Genomic DNA, 24,610 nt, shown 5'->3' on the forward strand with positions numbered 1-24,610 from the left:
TGAATAGTGCTCTAATTATTTCAACTCTTTTGAATTTATATCCATAAGTGAGAGTGGTGGGTTATGACAAAGCTGCAGTAGCTTCTAGAGCATCAGTATAAGGACAAGCCTGGGCCATTACTGTTGAATAGAGGATTCACTGATAACTACATAGTGGTTAGCTTATCTGCACAATATCTGATGGAAATACATCAGGGACACTTTGGCCTCTTTATTACATAGTGGAGTGACTAGATACTCAACAGCAAGGGGGGGGGACCTGCATTTTACACTGTGCGCTGTGTAAAAATGGACATTTTTTACAACCAAATCTATAAAAAATAGAAAAATCCATAGAGGTAACTTCATGGCATTGATCTTGGAAATAAATTCCTAAATTTAAATTGATGCCAGATGTCAAATAGACATCTCATTTGGCATTGAAAGAAGCTTTGAAGCAGGTTGTCCAACTGACAAGCGTCTTCACAGCATGGAAAACACTCATCAGATAAAACTTTTTCCTAGCATATTTTACTCCCTTGAATTTGTTGACTTTATGGTGTTTTCACACACATATGTGCATGCACCCATGCAATGCTTACACACACACACACACACACACACACACACACACACACAGTTTGCTTCCTTAATTGACAGCCTGGCAAATCCAGATCATCTGAAAACTCAGGACTAAAGCTGGGTGATTATCCATCTCTTGGGGGATGTTTGAGAAGATGGAGAGAACTCTGGAAGGGGATAAAGAATTGTCAATGACACTCCAAGGAAATTTCCCAGAATGTCTTTGTAAGTCAAAAGATTACTCTTGGCATCTGTTAGCCCATTATCTGGGAAAACATGAACAATGATCCACAGCAAAATCAGACCTTTGCTTCCAAAGTCAAGTCATGATTTTTGTTGTTTTGCATGGAAAAAAATGGCTATAACCAGGGGAATGTCTGACTAGTTAGATGGTTCTATTTGTTCTCCTTCTTTCCTCCCTCCCTCCCTTCCTCCTTCCCTTCCCACATTAACTCCAGGACCAAAGCTAAAGAGCACAGCAGTGGAAGCCCCTTACCTGAGACAACACAAGTACAGAATCAAGGAAGAAATGACAAAGAGCAGAATGTAAAGCACCCCTGTGATGACGACACCCAGGATGGCTGGGTGCTTGGTTCTCACAAACATCCAGTAGAGTTTAGCTGCATCTGCGATGGGAGTCTCTTCATTATGTGCAAGTCGCTGCGAAAAGGAAGCACAGCTTGAAATAACAATGGAGATATCATTGTGTCAGATTAATTTAAAGACATGAAACTCTACAGTATCATAATTTGTTTCTAAATTAAATCTTGTAAGAACTGAAAATCGCACAAAGGAAAGAAAAAGGAGGCTGGGTTTTGTGCGCTTGGCTTACCAGTTTTTTTTCTCATTTTCCCTTCTAAGGCTTAAACGTGCATGCACTTGACTTGCGATTCATGAAGCAAAAGGCATGTTTTATTTATGTGCTATTAACTCGTGAATTTAATAAGCACAAGATATAAAGAAATTAAATGTGATGGAGGAAAGATTCTTTTATTTCCAAAACAGATTTGATAGGAATTTAATTTGTGCCATGCATAAAAGGGATGGCTTATTTTAGAAACTTATAAAGAAGTTTCGCTATTTAATGCGAGTTTGAAAACTAAAGTTTACATTGGGTTAATTTAAAAACACACCCTGATTTGAGAGGCGGGAACGCATATTCTGTACAGGATTATAAATAAATGTTAAGTAATGAGGTCTTTAAAGAAAAATCTGTATCACAAAGCTCCTATGGTGTCATTCTGGGACATCATTGACCTCTGAATTGTACAGAGCATGAATGTGCCTTAGCTGAAATTCCCATGATATCCAGTGGAAGTGATGATCCCTCTATAGTAAGGAGCTTTCCTCAAGCTGAGAGAGAGAACCATTTCTTTGGGGTTTAAACTGGCAGCTACAGAAGCATGGTGCTAAAAGGCACTTCTTAAAGTAGCTAATCCCAATCACATGTGTGAGAAGGGAACAAAGGAGTCGGCAGGTTAATTTGTATTTTGCCTCCACCAAAATATCTTTTGGTGACTGAGCAATGACTAAAATTCAGAAAGCCCAGCTTAGCACAGCAAAGCTTCTGTTTTATACTGTTTGTTAATCATTCCACCTGGGAAAGGGCGGCCTCACTATTAGAACCTGGAGAGCGGATGGGTGAAGGCTGTTAAGCCCAATTCCTCTTTTTTCAGTTCTCTGTCTACTTGCTTCATGACAAAGAAATAGATAAAAAAGATTCATTGATGAATTAGTAATAAAACATGATATACATTTGAATCCAATAAAAAATAATCTAAACAGTAAATGCCAATCATTATTAGATTCTCACCTACTAAATATCTACTAGTTGCCCTTCTGCTCAAATAAGAGAAAAGAATATTAAATGAAGATATTAGCCTCCCGGGCTTCTCTTTTTAAGTGTGTGGGAGCAAGAGGAAGCATGGGCATATTGCTAAATTGCATAGGCAAGGTTGTGTTGCAGGTCTGCCTCCCAGCTACTCAGGAGACCAAGGCGTGGCAAGTTCAAAGCCTGACCACATTACAAAGCAAACTCAAGGTCCATCTGGACCACTTCATAAGACCCTCCCGTCTCAAAACTAAAAAGGCACGAGGCAACCAGGATATAGCTCAACAAGACTTGTTCAATTCACGGCTCAAATCTCAGCACTGCAGAGAAAATAGAAAATTTCCAAAAAGCTTAAGTAACATACAGAGAGGAAATATTGCAGTATGTGTATATCATCAGAGATGCCATAGCCTGCTGTCACTTTTACAAAGTACCCATGATAGGCATCTTTAAGGCAGGAAGTCCCATTCTGGCTCACGATTTCCAAACATACAGCTATAGTCAATAGGCTCTACTGCTTTGAGGCTTGAGATGAAAGAGTACATCAAGTTAAGCAAATGCACAAGCAAACTTGTTCCCTCTGGTTCCATCACCTCCTGATGGCACCTCAGACTGACAAACATGCATCCAAAATGCGGGCCTGTGGACCACTCAAGTTCTGAATTGCAGCAGGAGAGTCGGGTGTGGTTTTTAATATCACTGTCAAGGTGCCACCTGAGCCAAGACCTGAATGATGTAAAGGAAAAGCCATGGACCTACCATGGCATCTTTCACTCGACATGTGTGCTACGCTTGTTGTGGGTGTACTTGATTCCCGATATGGACTGTGAGTTTCTGTCTGAAAGAGGAGCTTCTTACATTGTATGTTGTGCACATAGCATAGTATCATCACCTCATTACTCCCCTTGTATCACTATTAATTTGTGAAATATGTGGATTCTTTAAGTGTTATTAGTCTCTTATTTGTTTCACCTAACAGTAGTGTGAAATGAACGAGGTATATGCTACTACTTTTTCATAGTGCTCATGTGTAAATTGAAGGCTGGAGTCCTTAACTAGGTTATTTGGTGTTGTATAGAACATAAATGGCAGACTGGGGACAAGAGATCAGCTCTTCATGACTTCAACTCTGTGATTTTTCTCCACCACTCCATATATATCTAATCTGGTCAGGTCTCCAAAAACTATGTGTTGGGAATATAATCCCCAGTGAAACTGTTGGAATGCAGGGTCTACCGGAGGGGGTTATTTACATCATGAGGAAAAGCATCAAGACTACCTGAAAAGTAGTGAAAGCTGAGAAAGACTAGTTGAAGAGTTGATTTGTGGAGACATAAATGTTTTCTTTGCAACTGGAAAAAATACAGACCATAGATCCATTCCCTATCATACACATCAGCTTCTTTGGGGGTAAAGTCTCTCTGAGATGGGCACACTGGAGCCTGCCTTCCTATATATTTCATCAGGGGCATCAGAGTCAATTATGTACACTCACTTCTTCAGCTGCCTTGTATGCAGTGGGCTGGTTGGCTTTTCATTCGCCTAAGGGTCCTGACTGGAATAAGGAAGGCCTGCCCCCAAGGGCTGCAGACAATCTCTCTGAGAAGGTCTCAGAAGATCATCAAGGTCAGCTGCTTATCCTCCTCCGCTGACTACCCCTGTGGTCTTGCCGCAATCTCAGCATGAGGACCATGCCTGCTGGATAGGTCAATCAGGCCTTTGGGAGGACTTGTAAGAGAGCTCAGAATAAGGTCTTCCCCATGATGCAGATGGTGTCTTTACATCTCCTGCCCAACCAGCCTTGACAGTACAGTCTCTTCCTCGGCTGCTTAGAAACTCATAAGCAAGAAGGTGAACAGAATCCAGCTGGATCTAACTCAGTCCATGTAGCATCACAACGAGGAGAGCCACCGTGGTGAAAGGAACCAGTGACAAGGTAGAAAGCACCCTGCAGGCCCCAGTGGCTCCCTCCTTCACAATGTCACCCAGGTGGCTAACAATCCCAAGCTTTCAGAAAGCAGTCACACGTGGCACGCCAAGCACAGGTGGTTCTAGTCCATAGCAGCAAGATGGCCTGAACACACTCAGGGGCAAAAGTGAAGTTTAATTTAGATTTCCCCTTTTTTCACTTTGAAATTGCTTATAATTCTATTGCCTCCAGATTAAAGTGTGTTCTGGTTTGAATTATCACATTTTGAGCCGCCATCTTCAATTGTGCTTCAATAATCTAACATAAAACTTTGGAAAAGTTGAGTGAAACTTTGATAAAGATGTTAGACTTTATCTTTGATGGGCATCATAGCTAATGGATGGAAAAAATAAAGGGTGTACCATTGAGTGACCTGTATGCTGGGCTTTTGTCTTCCCAGTGATGTTAGTGTTCCTGGGTCCTGCAGTATGCTCCTCAGAGCCTCTTGTATGCCTATGACTTCAGGTTCTTAAACTCTGGTCCCTGGCTAACAGAGTCTGCATCAAGTAGGAATTTGGTGGAAGAACAAGTCAGTGCCCCCCCCCCATATCCATTGATGACAAAACTATATGGCAGATTCCATATGCTTTGTTTTACCAAGACTTGGAATAGGTTCGGATACAAAATAAAAACAAAGAATTACCTGTTTCAGACACTGGTGATGTAATTCAGAGTGGGGTGCTTGCCTCCAAAGCACATAGCTTTGGGTTTGATCCCAGGGCATGTTTTCATTCATAGGTCAAGAAATTGCATACTTTACAAGCTCCAAGCAGCCAGAGATATAGATGTTTCAATTCACAAGAATAATCATATCAATTTTGTATCAAATTATAGTCATATCCATCAGCAAATTAAATAATTTGTTGAGATTGAATAATTATCATTAGACAGCACCCACTTAACTCCACAGAACAATATATGGACTCACAGTTTTAAGGTGAGATTTTGATTCAATCAATTCAGATACTAGTTGTAACTAGTAGGATTCTATGTAACTGTTTTGTCCAACAGAAAAAAATGGAGATGCTGTTTACACCACAACTCAGTTCATACCGAAAAATGGAGATGCTGCTTACTCCACAATTCAGTTCAGACATCCATACATAACAAAGAAACTGCACAACAATGATCAGAAGCACAGAGTCATTGCCTCGTCCTGGAATCCTGTCCTCCCACGCAGCATCACGCGCTGTTGCACGTCCCTGGCTATCATTCAGGATGCTAAGGCTGTGTTTTTAAGGTGAAATGTGCTTGTCACTTTGAAATCATCACAAATGTTGGAAGAAATGCCTGAGGGGTGACTTTTGAAGTTATGACTTCAAAATATTACAGCAGCTCTTATCTCTCGCCTTTCTATTTGTTACATAGGCTGTCCTGGCAGAAAGCAGGTAGGCAGCCAATCATGCTGAATGAACTACTGTAAAAGTTCTTTTCTGGGAAGTTTGTCTATGAAAATCTTTCATTTTGAAAAGTTTTTATTTTTATGTAAAAAATAAAAAATTTGGAATAATTTTTAAAATGTGACAGCCAATTTGCTCTTTATTTTTTAGGCAATTCCCTACTTATTTTTAAAGTATTGCAATAGTTAAAATCACACTTGAATCAATTTTATGAGACCATTCTTGATTTTTTTTATGAGGAAAAGCTTAATAACTTCAATTTGGGATGAATACTGAATGACATCATTATTGAAACATCTCATGTCAACTGAGTTGTGCACGGTGCTGCACTGTGTGTGTGCCAGGGATTCATATCTTGGTTATTTTACTTGACTTACCCCCAGGAAAGCATCCACTATAAACACCGCCAATGGGTCCACAACTGTCCATAGTCCCATCATGATGATTAGCTTTGACAAGGCATCCGGGCGGGAGGAGAACAGAAGCTGACAGCCCCATCTGATCAGAAGCAAGGGGAATGTTACTGTGTTCAGAGCTAATGGCCCCAGCGCAATCACAGCCAGCTCTTCGCCAATGTGAAGTGAAGAAGTTGGGTAGCAGAGTTCAACAGTGTAGGAATAAAACTGGAATCTGTTGGGGGGTAAAGCACAGGCACCAAGCAAGAATTAGGCAAAGACCAGTGTGCAAAGCACTCAATGGATTTTGCTTTCTTTATTAAAAATACAAAATACTTCACCCATAATGGCACCTGAAACTGAGTGTTAGAAGCCTTCAACCTTTCTTGACCACCAGGACAGTTCACAACAAAGAAAATGCAAGGTATCTTGTCCTGTATTCTTACAGAAAAAACAAAAGCAGCTAGCAGACCTAGCATGTCTTTTGAGCCACTCAGTAGAGCCATGTGTAAATCAGGAACTTCTTTGTAGTACACAGGCTATATTAGTGGCCAATTTTAAACACAAGATACTCTAATGAACTTTTTAATGAGTCAACAACGTCTTATAAAAATGAGAGAGACATAAATCTTATGATACTTCAGAATTTGGCTAAAATCATTGATTTTGCTTATGGCTTTCCTGGCGTGACTCCAACTTCCAATATCAAAATTGAAGTCATCATTAACAACTGAAATTTCATAGCAAGGAGCTAACGGCACAAGCCAGCCCAGTGGGTTAAATCCAGTTCAAGCCAGCAACAGGTGCTGCCTGCAGTGTGGCTTTGACATCATCTTTCCCTACAACGTGAGAATTGTGTTCGTGCGAAAATCTCTCTCCAATTAGGCCGGTGTAAAACTGTGAATCAAAAGTGTTCCACTGCAGAGAAGTCTTCATTTTATCCAGTCCTTGACCACTTCTTCAGGGGAGGTTCGTTCTTGTGTCATTATGGATATGAAATAGAACAATGTTGATTTCTTAGTATAGGCCCTGCCACAGTGAGGGTAAGCACTCATTACTGGTGTTGTCATAGCTGGGATGTGGCCTGGAGCAACCGTGTGAGTCAGGATTGTGGCCCTAGACAATAAGGCCCCCAAATGTTATCGTAGGAGTCCAAGTCCTCTGTTTAAGAAATAGATCAACATGTGCTGTTCCAATAGCTCTTGCCGTCTTGGTGGATTAACAACTAATAAAGGTAAGGCTTCCTCTTCTGATGAAGAGCAAAAGTGTGATGAATAAAATCAATTAGCTCAGGCTAGCACATTTGTATTTTCTGCTTTGGAAGCTAAGAAAATATATACATACATGATTAGATAGATAGATAGATAGATAGATAGATAGATAGATAGATAGATAGATAGATAGATAGATGATAGATAGATGATAGATAGATGATAGATAGATAGATAGATAGATAGATAGATAGATAGATAGATGATAGATAGATAGATAGATAGATAGATAGATAGAGACAGACAGACAGACAGAAAATACTTATGCAAGAATTCCTTCATGAAAATGTAGTTATTTGACACATACAAATTTTTCATATCTACAGCACATTCAAATCTTTGTACTTCATATCTTAAAAGAATCAAAAACTCTGTGTGTGTGTATACACATATGCATTTCTTTTCAGAACGTCTTAAAATTCCTCATAATCATCTTAATGGAAACTACACACATGTGTTTGTTTCTATCGGTACCATCTACAAGTTGGAGAAAATGAATTTTCCTTGTGTTGTTATCTATCTGTCTATCTAGAGTGCCTACACAATCATGTTTACAGGCAGACAACCTTCAAAACATAATTTTCCCCTACAGGATAATAGCCCAGAAAGCTGCCTGGGCTTGAGTTTGGTGATTGTTTGAATTCAATCATTTTGTAGAAGAAGCAAGCTTTTCTTGCCTGAGTATGGTAATAAATCAGACTAACGTTACTTCTGAAATACCTTCAGCCTTTGTCATGCTTATAAAATCAAAATAGAACAAAAACACCATTGCCAAATTCCTTCTTGAGTCCTGCTCAGATATCAGGACATATTTGAATGTGCTGAATTTTAAATAAATATTGATGTACAAGTTAAGTGTTCGTATATGCAGAGCCAATCACAGCCTGAGACTGTAACTCTAATCAAAGCCCCTGATCTCAAATAAAGACTTCTTTTGTCTCTTCAAATCAGAGCTCTATTTGAGGTCTTCCAATAAGTGAGTGGGGAAAGGAATTTTGTACTCTGATTGGTCCCAGCAAAATGAAAATGCATCTCCTTGACTTGCAGGGGAAAGCACTTACTTTGTAACTGGAGTTGAAAGGGCCCAGAGGAAAAGCCACTGGCCCAGGTAATGCAGGTAGAGCCTCAGGAACCAGAGAGAAGCCATCAGCAGCAGGAGGTACCAGAATCCCTGGCTCTGCCATTGAGCTAATTCAAGTTCTGAAAACAAGGACACCGATGTAAAGTGGAGGTGTTTGGCTACCTCCCCAGATCCACAGCCATCTACAACAGGAGAGCAGCTGCAAACAAAGGAACCACAGGTCAATGCCGGACCTACCATATGCCCTGAAGGGAAGTGCTCTAGTGCTGAACAGACCTGAATGAAGATAGTCCTAAACATTTAGAAGTCAAGCACATTTATTCTCCTTTTGTTGAAATGGTTGATTGAAGACAACATGGATAAATGTGAGTTAGGCTAATGTAAATAAAAGCCATGAGACACGAATCCATCCTCCTTACAAGGCCTATTAAAAGCAACAAGAACAACAAAACAACAGAAAATCCCAAGCATTGGTATTAAAATTCTTGAGTACCACCTTGAGAAATAGTATGGTGTATATAACACCAATATTTTTTTAAAAATGTAGCTATCATATGGCCCACTTATTCAAATCATAATCCATATCCAGAGGGATTGAAAGCAGAGCAGGAAAGTGATAACTGCACCCCTGCTCACGGCAGCAGCATCTTCAGCAGCTGAGACACGGAAGCAACAGAAAAGCCCACTAAGGAGTGGTTGAAGGGAACATATCTGATGATATGCAATACGGTATTGTCTAGCATAAAATAAATAAAGGAATTCTTACATGTGCTACAATGTGAACGAGCCTTGAGGACAGTTAATGTGAAATAATCCAGTCCCAGAAGGACAGGACTGCAGGATTCTACGACCTGACCTTTCTGTCGCAGTTCAAGTCGGGGGAAGCAAATGTTCAATGGTGCCTGGAGGGACAATCCTTTCCTGCTGTGGAATGAGTCACGGTTTAGGCTTTGTAAGATGAGAAATTTCTAAGATCAGATGTCCAGCAATGTAAATATACCTATCGCTGAACTACATGCTTATGGCATAAAACATGGGAAGGAATTATTAGAATTAGTAAATTTCCTTTTCCTGGAAAACATTGTACATCTAAAGTATATCCCTTTTTATGTCACCTGCACACAATCGCATATGTTCTTCATAGCATGTCAGTGTGTTTATTGGAGCCAGTGAAATGGCACAGTGGGTAAGGGAGTTTGTTAGCAAGCCTGACCTCCTGAGTTTGGTAGAAGAATCAACTCCCAAAAGTTGTCCTTTGATCACTACTGTCCATGCATGTGTGTTCATGCCTGTGCCTATACACACACACACACACACACACACACATACACCACCACCAACAACAACAACAACAAATGAAATGTAGTAAAACATTGGTTTATCTGTTATTAAAAATGAATTATTTGAAACTGAAGCGAGTTACTCATCTAGCACTGAGATATCCCAACCAGAATTAAAAATAAAGAACTTATTGTTTACCAGAAAAGTGTAGAATCCGTGGATACATTCAAAAGACTTTACTGAATAAAGCTCCTGGCTATCTGAAGACTGTCAAGAACAATGACAAGCATGCCATGGGAAGGGTAGGGAAGCCATGGAAACTTAAGTCTGCCAACAGAGTAGCCTCACGGGGAGGGGCATAGCTATGGCCTTTTGGTCTTCATAGGCTAACAGGGCACTAAAAGCCGAAACTGACAGTTCCCTGAGTGTTTTGCCATGGAGAGGTGAACCATCACCCACTTTAGTACTGAGCATGCCCTGTAACCACCCTAAATAATAACAGTGGGTGCAGTGACTCATCACATACTCCCTCCACGCATGTGCACAGCTCTGCCCTCCAGCCCTGTGCGGTGTGTTTAGGGTGAAAGGCAAGGACAGGGTTACCTCTTTCTTACAGCTTTAACCATTTGGATGAGGGGCGCCAGGAACTTTGGGTCTGCACACCACAGATTATGCCTGGCTAATTTCAGAACACTTGAAACCAAATAGTATTTTGAAATTCCAAGTAATGGCTTATGATTTAAATGCCATAAATGGTATATATTTTGTATGCATTGCTCAGAGGGTTTGACAAATCTAAGCCCCTATATTCCCACTCTACAAGTCAAACATTTCTATATCGCTTTTTTAAAAAAAAAAGGTCTTGGATCTTTTGAAGTCAAAGTACCTGCAATCCATACAAACATGCACACACAGGGACATGCACACATACAAACACACACACACACACACACACACACACACACACACACACACACACACACACACTGCTAGGAGCCATGGGGACAGACAGAGATACTGTCAGGATTGATGTCTCTTCTGAGAGAACCCCAGACTAGCCTTTTCATCGTGTGAAATGAAACCCAAACTTTCCTACACCACTCAAGCAAAGATTCCACACATGAACTATTCCATTCATTCCTCCATCGTGGTTCCACCTCTTCAGAGAAAGGAGAAATCAGATGCAAGCTTCACACATTGTATTGTTTGCAAGAAGCTAGAAAACCTCAAAATGCACACAATGGAAAAGATGGAAGCTTATTTGATGAGTGGAAATTTCCATTGTTCTTTTCGCATCCTTTGGTATAAATGACTGAGCAGTTCGAGTCCTTATGCACAGAAACTGCCCCAAAGCCACATTCCCTGTTAGTTTCATGGATTAAGTATTCCCACTCACACCTAGAAGTAAATCTTTGCCTGTCAGACATTTGATTTAGAAAAAAATAACACCAAGATTAAATTAGATGCATTTATATGTCATTCAAAATACTCAATCATTTGTTATAAATTAATTCAAATCTATATTAGTCTTTATTCATTCAATGATGGTAACCATGCATATAGATTCAAAGAATTTAGGAAAAGTTAATCATCTGGTACTTAAAATTGCCAGCCTTGAAATTTGGTATTAGCAAAAGAATTGGTGGTGCTAGGTGAATCTCAATAAAATTAGAAATTGCATTTTATTAGTCAAAGAAGCTAGTGAGGCATCATGTTATAACTGATGTCCCTATTACAATATACAGCAGCTCTTGCCTTATAATAATTTAGAGTGTGTACCTGAATCTTAGTGCACAGATATATAGGATTACACCCACAACTGTCTCCATAGATAACATTCAAACTGCATTTCCTTCGACAGATTCCAGCTTCCGTGTTTGACAATTGCCTTGCCAGAGCTCCTTTGTTGGACTTGAGAGCATGCAATGCAGGTTACAAGATACCCTGTCCTTGTGGAATATTTCCATCCACATTTCCACCATTCTGCCCTTCTGTAATCTTTCTTGGTTAGGTACAAGGAGTCTGACCATCAGAAGGATAATGAATGGCATCTACCACTGGGGTGTGTAATACAGGGAGTGGAGATTGATTTGTTGGTTATGAAGGAAGCCATGGAGCACACAGATCATTGGAAAATCACATTGAGGCAAGCAGCACGCCCTCGATTCATGAAGACAGCACTTCCATTGCTCAGGGGTGAGCCACCAGAGCTGGGCAGGGGGTTAATGGGGGGATCGGGAAGCCATCCAGTCTTCAGCTATTAAATGAAACCTATTTCTCTGAACTTCAGTCACATTTCATATGACACCCATATATCCCCCTTGCATGCACAATCTTTATAGAGACCTGAAATCAAACAAGATTTCTACAATCCATCAGTGTAATAATAATAACATAAAAAAGACCAAAATTGCTTTGGAGAAGAAGGGCACAAAATGCATTCTTAAGCACTCTTTTGTGGTGAACACAGACCCTCAGGAAACTGAATACTGGACAGGCTCATTAGCAAGCTGTGGTAACCCTTGTTTCAAAATCAGTACCAATAGATGGCACTAAAATTTCCATATGCCTTCCTGACATCACCAAATATAATTCCCATTTAACATTTTAAAAATCTAATTATTGCAGATAAATATTTATTGTATTGGGTCTTTTTTAGTTTTCACTGTATTCTATTCATTGGGGGAATGCTTTTTATTTATGTGTGTGATGTCTCTGGTGTTTGTGTGTGAGCGAGGGGGACTGTGGGGGTCACAGGACCATCCTGGGTGTCAGTTCTCACGTCCCATCTTGTTTGAGACAGGGTCTTATATTTTTCATCACTGTGAACACCAGTCTATCTGGCCTGTGAGCTTCCAGGTTCCTCCTGTTTTCATCTCCCATCTCGTCATAGGCATGCCGAGATTACAGAGGCATGCAACTGAATCTGGCTTTAGACTCGAGACTCAGGTCCTCACACTCAGGAGGCAAATCCTTTACCCACTGAGCTATCTCTCTAGTCCTTCTGTCATTTAAACAAACAAACAAACAACAAACAAAAACCTACAAATGTGCTCAATAATTCCGAGGCTTCCTAAGACTTATTATTCAGTATTTCAGGGAGCTGTTAAAATGAAGACATAAAATCGTTAAAATGAAGACGTAAAGGAATATGCAGAGGTCACCACCAAGTCTCTCAAGTGATCACAGAGTCAGAACTAAAGCCAAGTCATTTCCATGATTTGCACAAGGAAACATGGCTGGTAACCAAGAATGTTCTCTGCATGTTCCTGTCTTTCCATCAGGGCTTTTCTCCATCACCTCTTGAATGAACTTATCACAAAACCTCCAGATCAAGAGACACCAGGAGACTGACAACCCCTTGCCCTGAAACCTGAAAGGAATGTCACTTCCTTTGCAGAATTCTGGTTACTCCTAAATCATCACAATATGTGTCTGATATGCTAGGCCCTATGATAGTGTTATTGGGAGAATAGTACCCCTGAAAATATCACCCACATTAAACCCTGGAATTTGTGATTATGTAAAATTAAATAGCAGTGGTGAATTAAGCAGCAGAAGAAATTTTGGCAGCTAAAAGGAAGATTATTCTAATTTGTTTGAGATGAGCCCAATGCAGTTACAAGGGTCTCCGAAGATTGGGAGATGATAGCAGGCAAGGAGACAGCCGACTAGAAGGGCAGCTGGGAGGAGGGCAGTGGAGACGACCTTGGCCTGAATTTGTAGCCTATGAAGACACAGATGACTGAGGGAGAAGAACCAATTGTAGAACTGAACAGGTCAAGGAAACGTTGTCCCTTGGTGCCTCTAAACAAATCAGCCCTTTTCATCGTTCATTTCTGCCAGACACCCTTTACAGACTTCTGACCTCCAGAAGTGCAAAGTCCTAAGTCCTCAGTGTGCATAATCTGTCCCAGAAGCAACGGAATATGAGGGTAGATAAGATGAGCAAGGGTGAGAGGCCTTAGAAAGCTCTACCCATAGAACTTCTAGACTATTGACAGACACGGGGAAGTGAAAAGCATTAATGCTGGGGGCTGAACCCAGTGTATAACTCCTTTAATGACATATAGATGGTATGAGGAAACACGGAGCAAGTTCCTATCTCAAATAGACCAAAGGAACTTCTCTGAGTTCCCCAAAATGAAGAGAAATTATGAAAGTGGGACTGGAGGCTGAGCAAGAAGGAAGCACAGCACATAGAATCACATCCACAGTTCTCAGATGAAAGTCTAATTTCTTTAACTGAAAATACATTTAATATACCTCGTTTAATTTTAATGCGTTATTAGTGTGTGTGTGTGTGTGTGTGTGTGTGTGTATGCCACAGCATATGAATAGGGATCCTCTAGCAACTTTATGAAACAGATTCTCTCTTCCCAGCTTTACATGAGCTCTGGGAATTGAACTCAGGTCAACAGGCTTACATGAAAAGCGCCTTTGCCCTCTGAGCCACTTCACTGGCCCATCATCTTATTTTTGGATTCAAGAAACTCTCATTGAACCTGGAGCACATCTATTTGTCTAGATTGGATGGTCAAGAGCCTGTTGGGTCCAACTGTGTTTGCACTGCCTAGATCCGGAGTTACAGGAGCCCTTCACCTCTGTTTCCCCTCCCACTCTGTAGGTGTTAGAGACCCAGATCCTCATGCTAACATTCAAACACTTTACACATTGGGTCATCTCCCTAGTCCAAAGAAAATATTTTTTCCAATATTGCATTTGATGGGGGAAGGGGTGAGAGGTACAGTTCTCTGTGGATATAAAGCTAAATATTATACAATTAGTATACAGTTAGAAATCATATTTGCTTAGGAAAATGACTGAAGTATGTTGTGTGATATTTTCTTGTGCCTGACAAGTAAAGCTTGACTTGGGTCAGAAGGCAGAGCTTGCCCCTAGCTGACTATGAGGTTTAGAGGGCTGAGGTCAGATAGCATGTAGGAAATAGGAAGGTGGGCTTAGAGAAGACCTTGACCCTTTTGTACTAGAGGAACAGAAAAGAAAGGAAGCAACTGGGAGCTGCTCTCTGGGTCTTTGATCTCTCAGATTCTGACCCTGATAGCTGACTCCCAATTTTTTATTGATAAGGATTAATTAGATTAACACTTTAATAGTAGGTTCTGTTCTAGCGCCTATGACCCATGATCAGAAAGTCTTGGGTAGTTCGCTAGGTTTACAGTACCAGACATGACTTTTGTGGAGCCAGCCTTAAGTCCAATTAGACAACTGCTGGTTATCCCCAAGATAAAAGTGCTTATTTCACCACTAGGGATATCTTGTCACATCTGTAACAAGATATGTTGTTGTCGTTTATGGGCTTTAACAGCTGGGTGGGACTACCAATTGCTCCTCCCTCTCTCTTGGCAGCTTCTAATTCTTCCAATATTATGTGAGCTAGAGTTCAGGGATGAGGCTTCAAAATCATTTCCAGTTCAATTTTTCCAAGGTCTGTGTCCAAAGTGTGTGGTGCCTTCAGAATTGGACTCTTTCCAACATGTTCTGGGAGATAACCAAGGGCAACAGCGTTAGTCTTTTGGGGGCAGTTTCTTGGACTCTCCTGATCAAGAACTACTGCAAGTTTCTGAGGCCTGGTGCTAGAGTTTCTTCTAGATTAGATGGGCTGTGACTCTTGGGGTGAACATTAGTCCTCAGTGTGATGTGGTGTGTGTGTGTGTGTGTGTGTGTGTGTACTTATAAGTATGAATCTACTTAACATATGTATATACTTATACATGAATATACTTTATCCATACATATGATTATAAAATAATATTTCTACATAGAGTTTCAAAACATATTTAATGTCATCTCTCTCCCACTCTGCATTTGTCTCCTTCCACCTTCTCAGTTAAAGTTCCCTTGTGTTTCCCCTTTTCATTTTCACAGCACCTGTTTCCTTGTAGGTCCCCTCTCTAGAACTATTTCTTCTCTCCCCCAGCTGAGGTCCCTTTCTATTTTACTGATGTCACACTTTACCAAGAAAACTTCTGAATGGAGACTATCACACAGACGCACAATTGGTCAAAGTCTCCATAGCAGGTGACTGTGGGGTGTTCAATCCCAATCTGTAACTCTTCAACACAATCATTACACCTAAGACTGAGGAAACAGCACAGAAAACTCTGCTGAGAGATTATACCAGCCAGAGGACGAGGACTCCAACTACGAGATGTTGTCTTTTAGACATGACAAAGAAGCTGCACCCATAAAATCTCAGCACTGTGGTTGTATAAACAAGACTTGCATAACGACACCACCAGCTTCCATGCCAACATATAAATTTCACAAACCTCACCCCTAGGAGAAGAGCTATAGATAGTTAATGGTTATTGAAAGAGGAAGAATCTGTTTTACCTGAGAGCAAGGCCCAATCATGAGTGGTCATCCCTAAACTCCTGTCCATACAAGCAATGCTAAATGAACTGAGCAGGTTATAATAATGCATACATACATACATACATATGTATATGACTCAATTACACTGAGTAATCATTCTCTTCCCAGAGTATCTAAGAGAAATCAAGTAACGGGTATGGGGAATTTCTAGCGGAGTCTGGAGAGTTCAAGCAAATCCTCAAACAAGATAGACTAATGCTGCTGACCTTGGCAGCCTTCTAGAACTCGAAGGCAGGACCCTATTGCAGAGGACACCACGTATTTTGAACACAGGACTTGAAGGAATCAAACTGAACTAATCTGGACTCCTCCTCTCTCAGGACTAGCTTTCCTAGTGCTGGAAGGTGCAATGTGCGCTATCGAGAGGAAGGAGGAGTTGGTATAAATAAGGATGAGGTCATGCATTAATCGGTAAATTTGAGAGGGGTTGAAGAGGTGACCCAGAAGGAGATGGAATGGAGAGAAAGAGGGTTGAAAACCATGTGAATACAATACTCATGTATGGAATTCTCAAAAAGTTAAAACCCTTTTAAGACTTGCATTTGAGTGGGGCGGTGGTGGCACACACCTTTAATCCCATCACTCGGGAGGCAAAGGCAGGCGGATCTCTGTGAGTTCGAGGCCAGCTTGGTCTGCAAGAGCTAGGTCCAGGACAGACCCCAAAGCTACAGAGAAACCCTGTCTCAAAAAAAACCAAAAAAACAAAAACAAAAATAAAGAAAGAAAGAAATAATAAGCAAAATAAGAGTTACATTTGTCCTGAGCATGTGCCAGTGTTTTCCTTGCCACTGGTCCCTAAGCAGCGTGACTGATAATTATTGACACAGATTTAAGTAGCATCAGATGTCCTGAATGATCTGGAGATGATGTAAGCATGCAAAGGGAGTGAGGATGTGGGTAAGCTCTATGCACTCAGCAGGATATAGTCTATTAGGGACCTGAGCACTTGAGGGCTTTAGTATCTCTGAGAGGTTTGAACCCAAGCTCCTTGGAATGTCCAAGAGCTTTTATATTCTCAAAGCTCTGAAGCTTTTTAAAACCTGACCTGAAAGAGCAAGCGAGTCCATCTGTTCTCACAAGATTCTAGGCCACCCTTCCCCCAACCCCATCACCTGAGCAGAGTTTTAAAATCAAGTGGTTTTCCACGTGTTTTCAGGCCACATAAAGCTCTGCCTCCATGAGCTGGCCTATCGTGGACCATACCCTTTGCAATATACGAATAGCCTAGCCCCTCTCCTCATCTTTGCCAAGTGCCTAAGACATTTGAAAACTACCTTGAGAATTTTCTAAAGGTCAGTTACGGAAAGCCTGGTGAACCCATGCAGCGCGTCATTAACCATTTTGACTTGTTGGCATTCCCTGGGCCAGGTCACAGTGTTCACGTGTTTAGAGATGAGGGAAAATATGTGATGTTAAGAAGGTTCATCTTTGGAAAAAGGAGGTATTTGTCAAAAATTACGAAATTACAATTATGTACTAAGCATTGTGTTAATGCTAATATATTAATCACCTATGGCTTCAGCTTTATCTTTAAGCTATTGTAATGTTTGTATCCTCCCTGCTTTATCTTACTTATTTCAAGCCTTTGTATGAAATATGCATGTTTTATACAAAGGTGTCTGTCAATACAAACACATCCACCTAAATATCCTGAGATAAAAATCTTTACCTACTCTTTCAATTTTCAGCAAACTGATGGAAGGGACACATTCCTGCTCATTGCAATGTGCACATTTTAAAAAAAACTGGAACGTTCTCCTTAAAAATGTGCCTCCTTGGCCAATTTGGATATTATGCATTTAATATAACACATTGCACTTTTAACAGGTTTAATTCAATTTACAACAAATGCTTCTAATTAAGTTAAAAGATCTTTGAAAATTGCTAAATCTTAGGGGTAATATTACCACCACTGACATTGAAATAATTGATCTTTCCCACTGAGGCACAAAAGTATGAATGTTCTAATGAGAACACAGGAATTGAAGTCTATGGAAGGAGTCCAAGGAGACTTCCAAACTCTTAAGGCTGTTATTTCCAATGACAGCTTCTGAATGTGAGTGGGAAGCTTTGGAGCCGGACAGGGACAGTGACAGGAAAAGAAAATTGAGCTCCAACCTCCAAACAATAGCAGCACTTACACCCAAGGTGACTTAAACCTGCATTGCATTTCTGCAAACAATGCATCTTTCCCTCAGTACACCATGACTCGGTTTTAGAAGGTTAGCTTTGGCATCTACGAATAACATTTTCTCTAGCCCTCTGTGATCATTAATACTGATACAATAGCAGGATTCCCTTATTTCTCCGTGAGAAATATATCTCCCAGAGACGGAGATGGGTGGATCCAGCGCTTCACAGCATCTAAGATGTCTGGGAACTATGGTCAGTGTTTGTTCCTGACTCAACAGTGACACCTGAGCTGGAGGCTGAGAGCTGCGGGGTTTGCAGCTCCTCCTATAACTTACCTCCTGGTCCTCCTAATTCACTTAGCGTTTTGCCATCTGTGAGTAGGAAGAGGCGCATTTACCTTCCTGTGCTTTTCCTGGCCTAATTAGTTACAGTGTTTACAAAGTACTTCATAAGAGAAACTGGCTAAATACTTCATGCATAATGGAAGTTTTATTAATAATTTGAGCAATGATATAAAAGCCGTTAGCTCTGAAAACAATTATGTTGATGAGCAGCCTGACAATGCATTAGCAAAACAGTACAGGAAAAGCAAAGCAAAGCAAAGCTGAGCAAAGCTCCCATAAGCAGACGCAGAAGCCAGCAGGGGCTTCCCTGGATGTGCGAGGCTCCTAAGCTAAGGATAGAGATGAGTCCCTCTGGGCTAGGAGCTAAGGGCCCATTCTGAGCCCTGAATCTTCTCAGTACTTTCATTCAAAAGAGTTTTGAACTGGTTTGTGAGCTATCTAGTCTGTGGATCCCACATGCGTCCCATGATAGGCAGTTGATAGGCAATTTCGCGGCTCCTCTCTTTGTAGTTACGAGGACTGAAGAAGAAAGTGAGTTAGGGTGGTAGAAAGCGATGTGCCGTTTTGAAAGAAGGATCTCTCCCGATATAAACATACGGGAGCACCAACTAGATATGGAACATTATTCCAAGCTCCAGAATCAGATTTGAGTTCTCTATCTAGGCATCTCAGGTGTGGCAGAAATGCTCAGACATCTACAATCACAAGCAATCAGTAGAATGCTGTAATCTTTTTTCTACCTTTCCTAGAAGCAAAGGTCACCTTTGTTAGATGAACACATATTATACTTTAAAAAAAAAAATCCAGAAATGTATCTCCAAATCACAGGAAATAGTCGATATATTGAAAGTGGGAGAAGGGACAGGGCCAACTATACACACGATGGGTATATGACTTTAAATAAAGATTGGAAAACGATTTTCACACGTGTGTATGTGTACCCTGTGTGCACATAGGCATTGACATTGTGCTCAGAGGACAAACTATGGGAGTCAGATCTCTCCTCCCACAATGCAGGACCTGGGGATCAAACTCAGATCCTCAGGCTTGGACACACATGCCTACTGATCCATGTCACCAGGCTTTAAGCATGCAGTAACAGTCAAATCTGGGGGATTAAGTTTAATTGTCTAGCAAACTGTAGGCACATGGTAAATACACTGTGCCTCATATCCTCCCAGCTCAACAGAAATGTCTAACACAGATAGAGCTCATCTTAGACGAAAAAGCTCAGCTAGAACAAATCTTAACTCAATGTTGAGAGTCATCATTCGAGGTAACTCAGAGATCTACTCAGAAAGGCAGAGCTAGAGCAATGAACCCAGATGATGTGACTTAAAAATGCATCAGGAATGAGCTTTCCTTACATAGACAGAGAATACATGCAGCTATATTTGATATCTAAATACAGCACCAGAAAAAGAAAATCTCTTCTATAATTTTAAAAGTTTGAATTTTCGAATCAGATGGCATTTTCTCCGTCTTCAATTCCATCCTAGACTCGTTCTGTACCCCTGAATGATCTGTTCAACATCTGAAAAAGACCTGCGAGACAACTGCTTGTTTCTGTGGAGCATGGAGAGACTGAAAACAAGACATGTGCCAGGTTATTAGCAGTGATTATCTGTGCTAGCTGGTCAGCTCATATTAGTCAATAGAATTATTTTAGCAGCTTTTTCTAAATAACAACAATGATATAGTCTCATTAAATAATAGTGCAAGTAGCTCAAATTGTACTCTTGACTCTCCTTATTGACAAGTGTCCTGTCTAAATAATACCTAAATCCTTCCTACTATGTCAAGAGAAATTTTAATAACTATTCATTTGTGTCTCCTTTTAAAATTCCCAAATAAGGTCCTAAACTAGAAGAAAATAAACCTTCATAATTCAGTGCAACAAACACAGAATACAAAATATTAATTCTTTGTCTTTCCAATATAATCCCGCGTTGTTTTATTTAGTCACCTATTATATAAAGTAATTTGTGTTGATGGCTCTGAGGAAATCTAGAAATTAAAGAGCTAATTAAATTTGCTCTGAGTAATTTTTGAGTCTTTATGTCAATAAATACCTACAGAGGCACACAATCAAACAGCCGCCTTCTTCGAGATGTGCCAGGCCAATCACTTCCCATGATTCGACCAGCCCTTTGGCCTGGGTCAACAAGCCTAACCTTTAAGCCACACTTCCAAAGAAACCACAGATCCTGCTTCTGCTGGACCTAAAATAGAATGTCAGCAATGATAAGAAAGAGGGCAAAGCTAGGTGATGAGAAATACCTCTCCTAAAAAATCTTCCTCTGGGGGTTTTTAGGAAGCTTTTACTTTCTTCAATCAAAATAAATAGATAAATGAATAGGTAGGTAGGTCGGTAGGGAGGGAGGCAGGGAGGGAGATAGATAGATAGATAGATAGATAGATAGATAGATAGATAGATAGATAGATAGATAGATCCCCTTAAAACATTCACATACAAGTAGTTTGGCATATTCGAAGTATTGCATTTTTACAAAGGTCTTTCCTAAATACTTTTATGAAAAGTTTATAGGGCTGGGGATGTAGTTCAGTGGCCAGGTATGTACCATGTATACTCTGGCTTTGAACTCAAGCACTGAAAACAGAACTTTTAAAATCACAACTGTGTAAGTATTGTAAAAGTAAGTTTTGGCCCAGAAGGTTGATGTGACCTTACAGTGGGTGTGTCTCAGAGCTCAGTGCCCTGAGTCTGGGGTCCTCAGAGGAAGATTATTTTTCTTCTGGAAATAGGGGCCTCCAGAATTACACAGATTTGCGGTTATATAATTACAAATCTAGTTTTTGAGCAAGGAAACCCAAATGGGTCACTAGGAGACTGTGTACTGGGGATGCCCATCCCTTGTCCTCCTGCAGCTGCTTTCTTAGGTGTTCCCTATCGTTCTAGGCCACATTTGAAGCTGACACCAGATTCCTTACTAAGAGGTCCTTTGGTCAGTGTCTTGGGCCAGAAGCTCTGTGGGATAGGAAATGGTCAGGAGGGGTGGGTTTCCTGTGCACAGCTGTATCTCCTTTCTGGCCCCTTAAGCCCCTTCTTCTTTCTGAGGCCATGGTGCACAGTTTGTGAGTTAATGCATCAAACACTATAAATTTTCAGATAATGATCCTGACCGTTGTTGCCATGTTGGTATTAAATGCAAAGCTGGATCTGGAATATGTGTTCATCTTAGTTAAGCTGAACTGCTTGCTGCTCCTTCCAAGGTCTGGGAGCTCTAGGGTAGTGAAGCAAGGTTCTGGCTGGTCTTGAGGTGTGATACTTAATCTGAGGCCGTGGTTATCTGGGTTAATCTGGGGTAGTGGCTAAGACATTTGGCAGCAGTAGATAACGTAGATGTTAATGAATGGCAGCCTGCATTGTTAAGCCTGGGTAGAAACCCCACCTGTGCCCATGTATCTATTTGGTCTTTGGATCTAGGGAGCTAGTATTAATGACAGAGAGTGGATTTCTATTAAATAGTAATTTTGTCAGTTTTGCCTCTCTCAGGGTGGTTGCCTTTCACCATTTCTTTCTTCAGGCAACATTGCAGCTCCTTTTTATCCATAATCTTTCATTATGGTTTCGTTTACCCACAGTCTGTCATGGGGAAAAAATAAGTAAATAAATAAATGAATGGGAAATTCCAGAAACAAACCATCCGTAAGTTTTAAATTGTGAATAACAGTGAGAAGCATGAAACTATCCTTCATGATGCTGCTCACAGGGGGTGACAATCACACCTGCATCCAGCATGTCCAGACTGGGTAAGTCACTTCCTGCTAGTCATTAGGGAGCTGTCCCAGTTACCAGACCCTAACATTGTCTCAGTGCTTTTGTTCAGGTGACCTTGATTTCTGGAATAATGGCCCAAAAGTACAATAGTAACGGTGTTGATGATTTTATTCCCGTACACCATTATTTTTATGTTCTATTATTATTGTGATATCTTGGGTTTCAAAGGTCCACCAAGAAGAGTCTTGGAACTTTTCTCTGATAGATAAGAGGCTCTTTTACAAATGCATTTATGCTTTGATTTCCTAAAAGTAGACCTACATTTTAGTTTCCCAAATTTCTTATACAACATCTTTTCTCTTTGGGGCTCCTTTGGAGGCAGCCAGGTTGTTTGTATCTACCATGAGCCCCCACATTTTATGGCCACCTTCTGCTTTCAGTGGAAATGCAATGCATAGTGGTACCCATAGAAAGTTAGTCAGTGGGGTGCTTCCTGTGGGGCACCAGCTACTAGGGCCTTTGTCCATTTGTCTTCCATCAGCTGCTCAAAAAGGCCCTCCTCCCTGACATGAGTATAAGCCCAGAGAGAAATGCAGGACCATCCATGCTAAATAACAGAGCTGCTCATTTTTCTCTTCATGCAACTCTCTTAAAAAATGAAGACCATCTAAAAAAAGATATGGTTCCCTAGTATTTATCCTGGGTATATGCACATCTCCAGCCCATCAGATGATATGTATATAATAAGAATATAATGATAATGATAATAAAATTGGATTATATGTATCTAACTGATGAGCTGGACATCTGCACATTTTGCTTGTAAAACATGTTTTGCTTCATTTTTGTAAATCTTTATGTGAAATAAGATGACGTCAGGAAACTAAGTGCTATGAGAAATGTATGAGGCACATGGGGGCTGCCATGTGAGCAGGCAAGTCTTCCCAGCCTGAAGAGAGCTGAACAAGACAGAACCAGCTCCATTTCCATGTGAGATAAAGAGAATAGAGAAAGCGTCTGACGTGGTCCTCAGCTGTATAGCCACAGATGTATTCACCGTGCTCCAGTGATGAGTAGTACCCTGGTCATACAGAAAGTCCTGTGCAAACTCAGTGGGCCAAAAATATAATGCAAAAAGACATAAGTGTAAGAAAGGGATTTGTGGAGTTGAGTTACAAGGGGGGAAGGAGATAAGAAAAGGTAGGAGTAACATTAATGAAAGTATCACACACACACACACACACATGAAATTATCTAAAGAACAAAAAGAGATAGAATGTGTAAACGGCACTTTTCAGCAGGGTGTGGCAGAGATGCCTGTGATGATGCAGAGGTGAAAGAATAATTGAAATACTGGTTTATTTAAATGTTAGGGTTGTTGCTGTATATTTTGTGGGTAGCAAGATGATTATTAAGTAGACTGTGCACACACCATAAACAGTAAGTACTATTTAAAGAGGTGGCTGGGAGATTTCCCAACAAAATCCTCTTCTCAACAAAACTGATGTAGGCGTATATATGCACACATGTTGCTTATATATGCATGTGGATGCATGTCTATCCATGCTCATAAACAAGTCACAGTACCATGGCTATACGTGGCTGGAAGGTGATTATGGACAATGCACTTAGAATCACAGTGAAGAAATGTGTTCTATGGAATGTTCATTTCGTGTTCTTCTCCTTAAAATATTAGTGACCAGAATCAACATGATAAAAAATAATACAAAAGAAAATTACACACACAACTCACTCAGTGGGTAACTTAGTAGCACAGTGTATTAAGCAGACACAAGAATAAAAAGTACGGCCAAGTGGGTGACGTATAGAGGAGCTCAGAAGGAAAATACACAGCACTAAATTAGAAAATGAAAATTTTCTGAATTAAGATTTCCACGTGATGGAACACTAAAATAATTATATTGTACAAAGTAAGCCACAATCAAACATCCTTATGATTGAAATTTACCCTGGACATTTGAGCCCAAATGTCTTACAAAACCAAAAGAGCAACATTTCATTTCCCTGTTAGTGGAGGTTCCTAGAACAATAGGGCCTGAAATATCTAAACCTCATCATTTAGAATCTTTGGGTATATCTGAATCAACCCTTCAAGTCTTATTTTTATAGTCTTTTTTTATTTTTTAAAGATTTGCTGTATTTTTAATTGAGTGTGTATGTGTGCGTGTCTGTGTGTATGTGT

General features: G+C 40.5%; 1 protein-coding gene across 1 annotated transcript in view; it reads right to left on the reverse strand.

Moving 5' to 3' along the window:
- The window catches only part of LOC119817122, a gene marked incomplete at its 5' end in the record, with an annotated part of 282,482 nt that overhangs the window by 76,189 nt on the left and 181,683 nt on the right, over positions 1-24,610 (reverse strand). The window contains 3 exons of the mRNA XM_038334317.2: positions 1,058-1,221; positions 6,139-6,391; positions 8,489-8,707. Of these exons, the coding sequence (XP_038190245.2) occupies positions 1,058-1,221; positions 6,139-6,391; positions 8,489-8,707 (636 nt within the window). The remainder of the gene's footprint in view (positions 1-1,057; positions 1,222-6,138; positions 6,392-8,488; positions 8,708-24,610) is intronic.

Source organism: Arvicola amphibius, chromosome 6 (assembly GCF_903992535.2).
Source record: "Arvicola amphibius chromosome 6, mArvAmp1.2, whole genome shotgun sequence".
In the NCBI taxonomy this organism is placed as follows: domain Eukaryota; kingdom Metazoa; phylum Chordata; class Mammalia; order Rodentia; family Cricetidae; genus Arvicola; species Arvicola amphibius.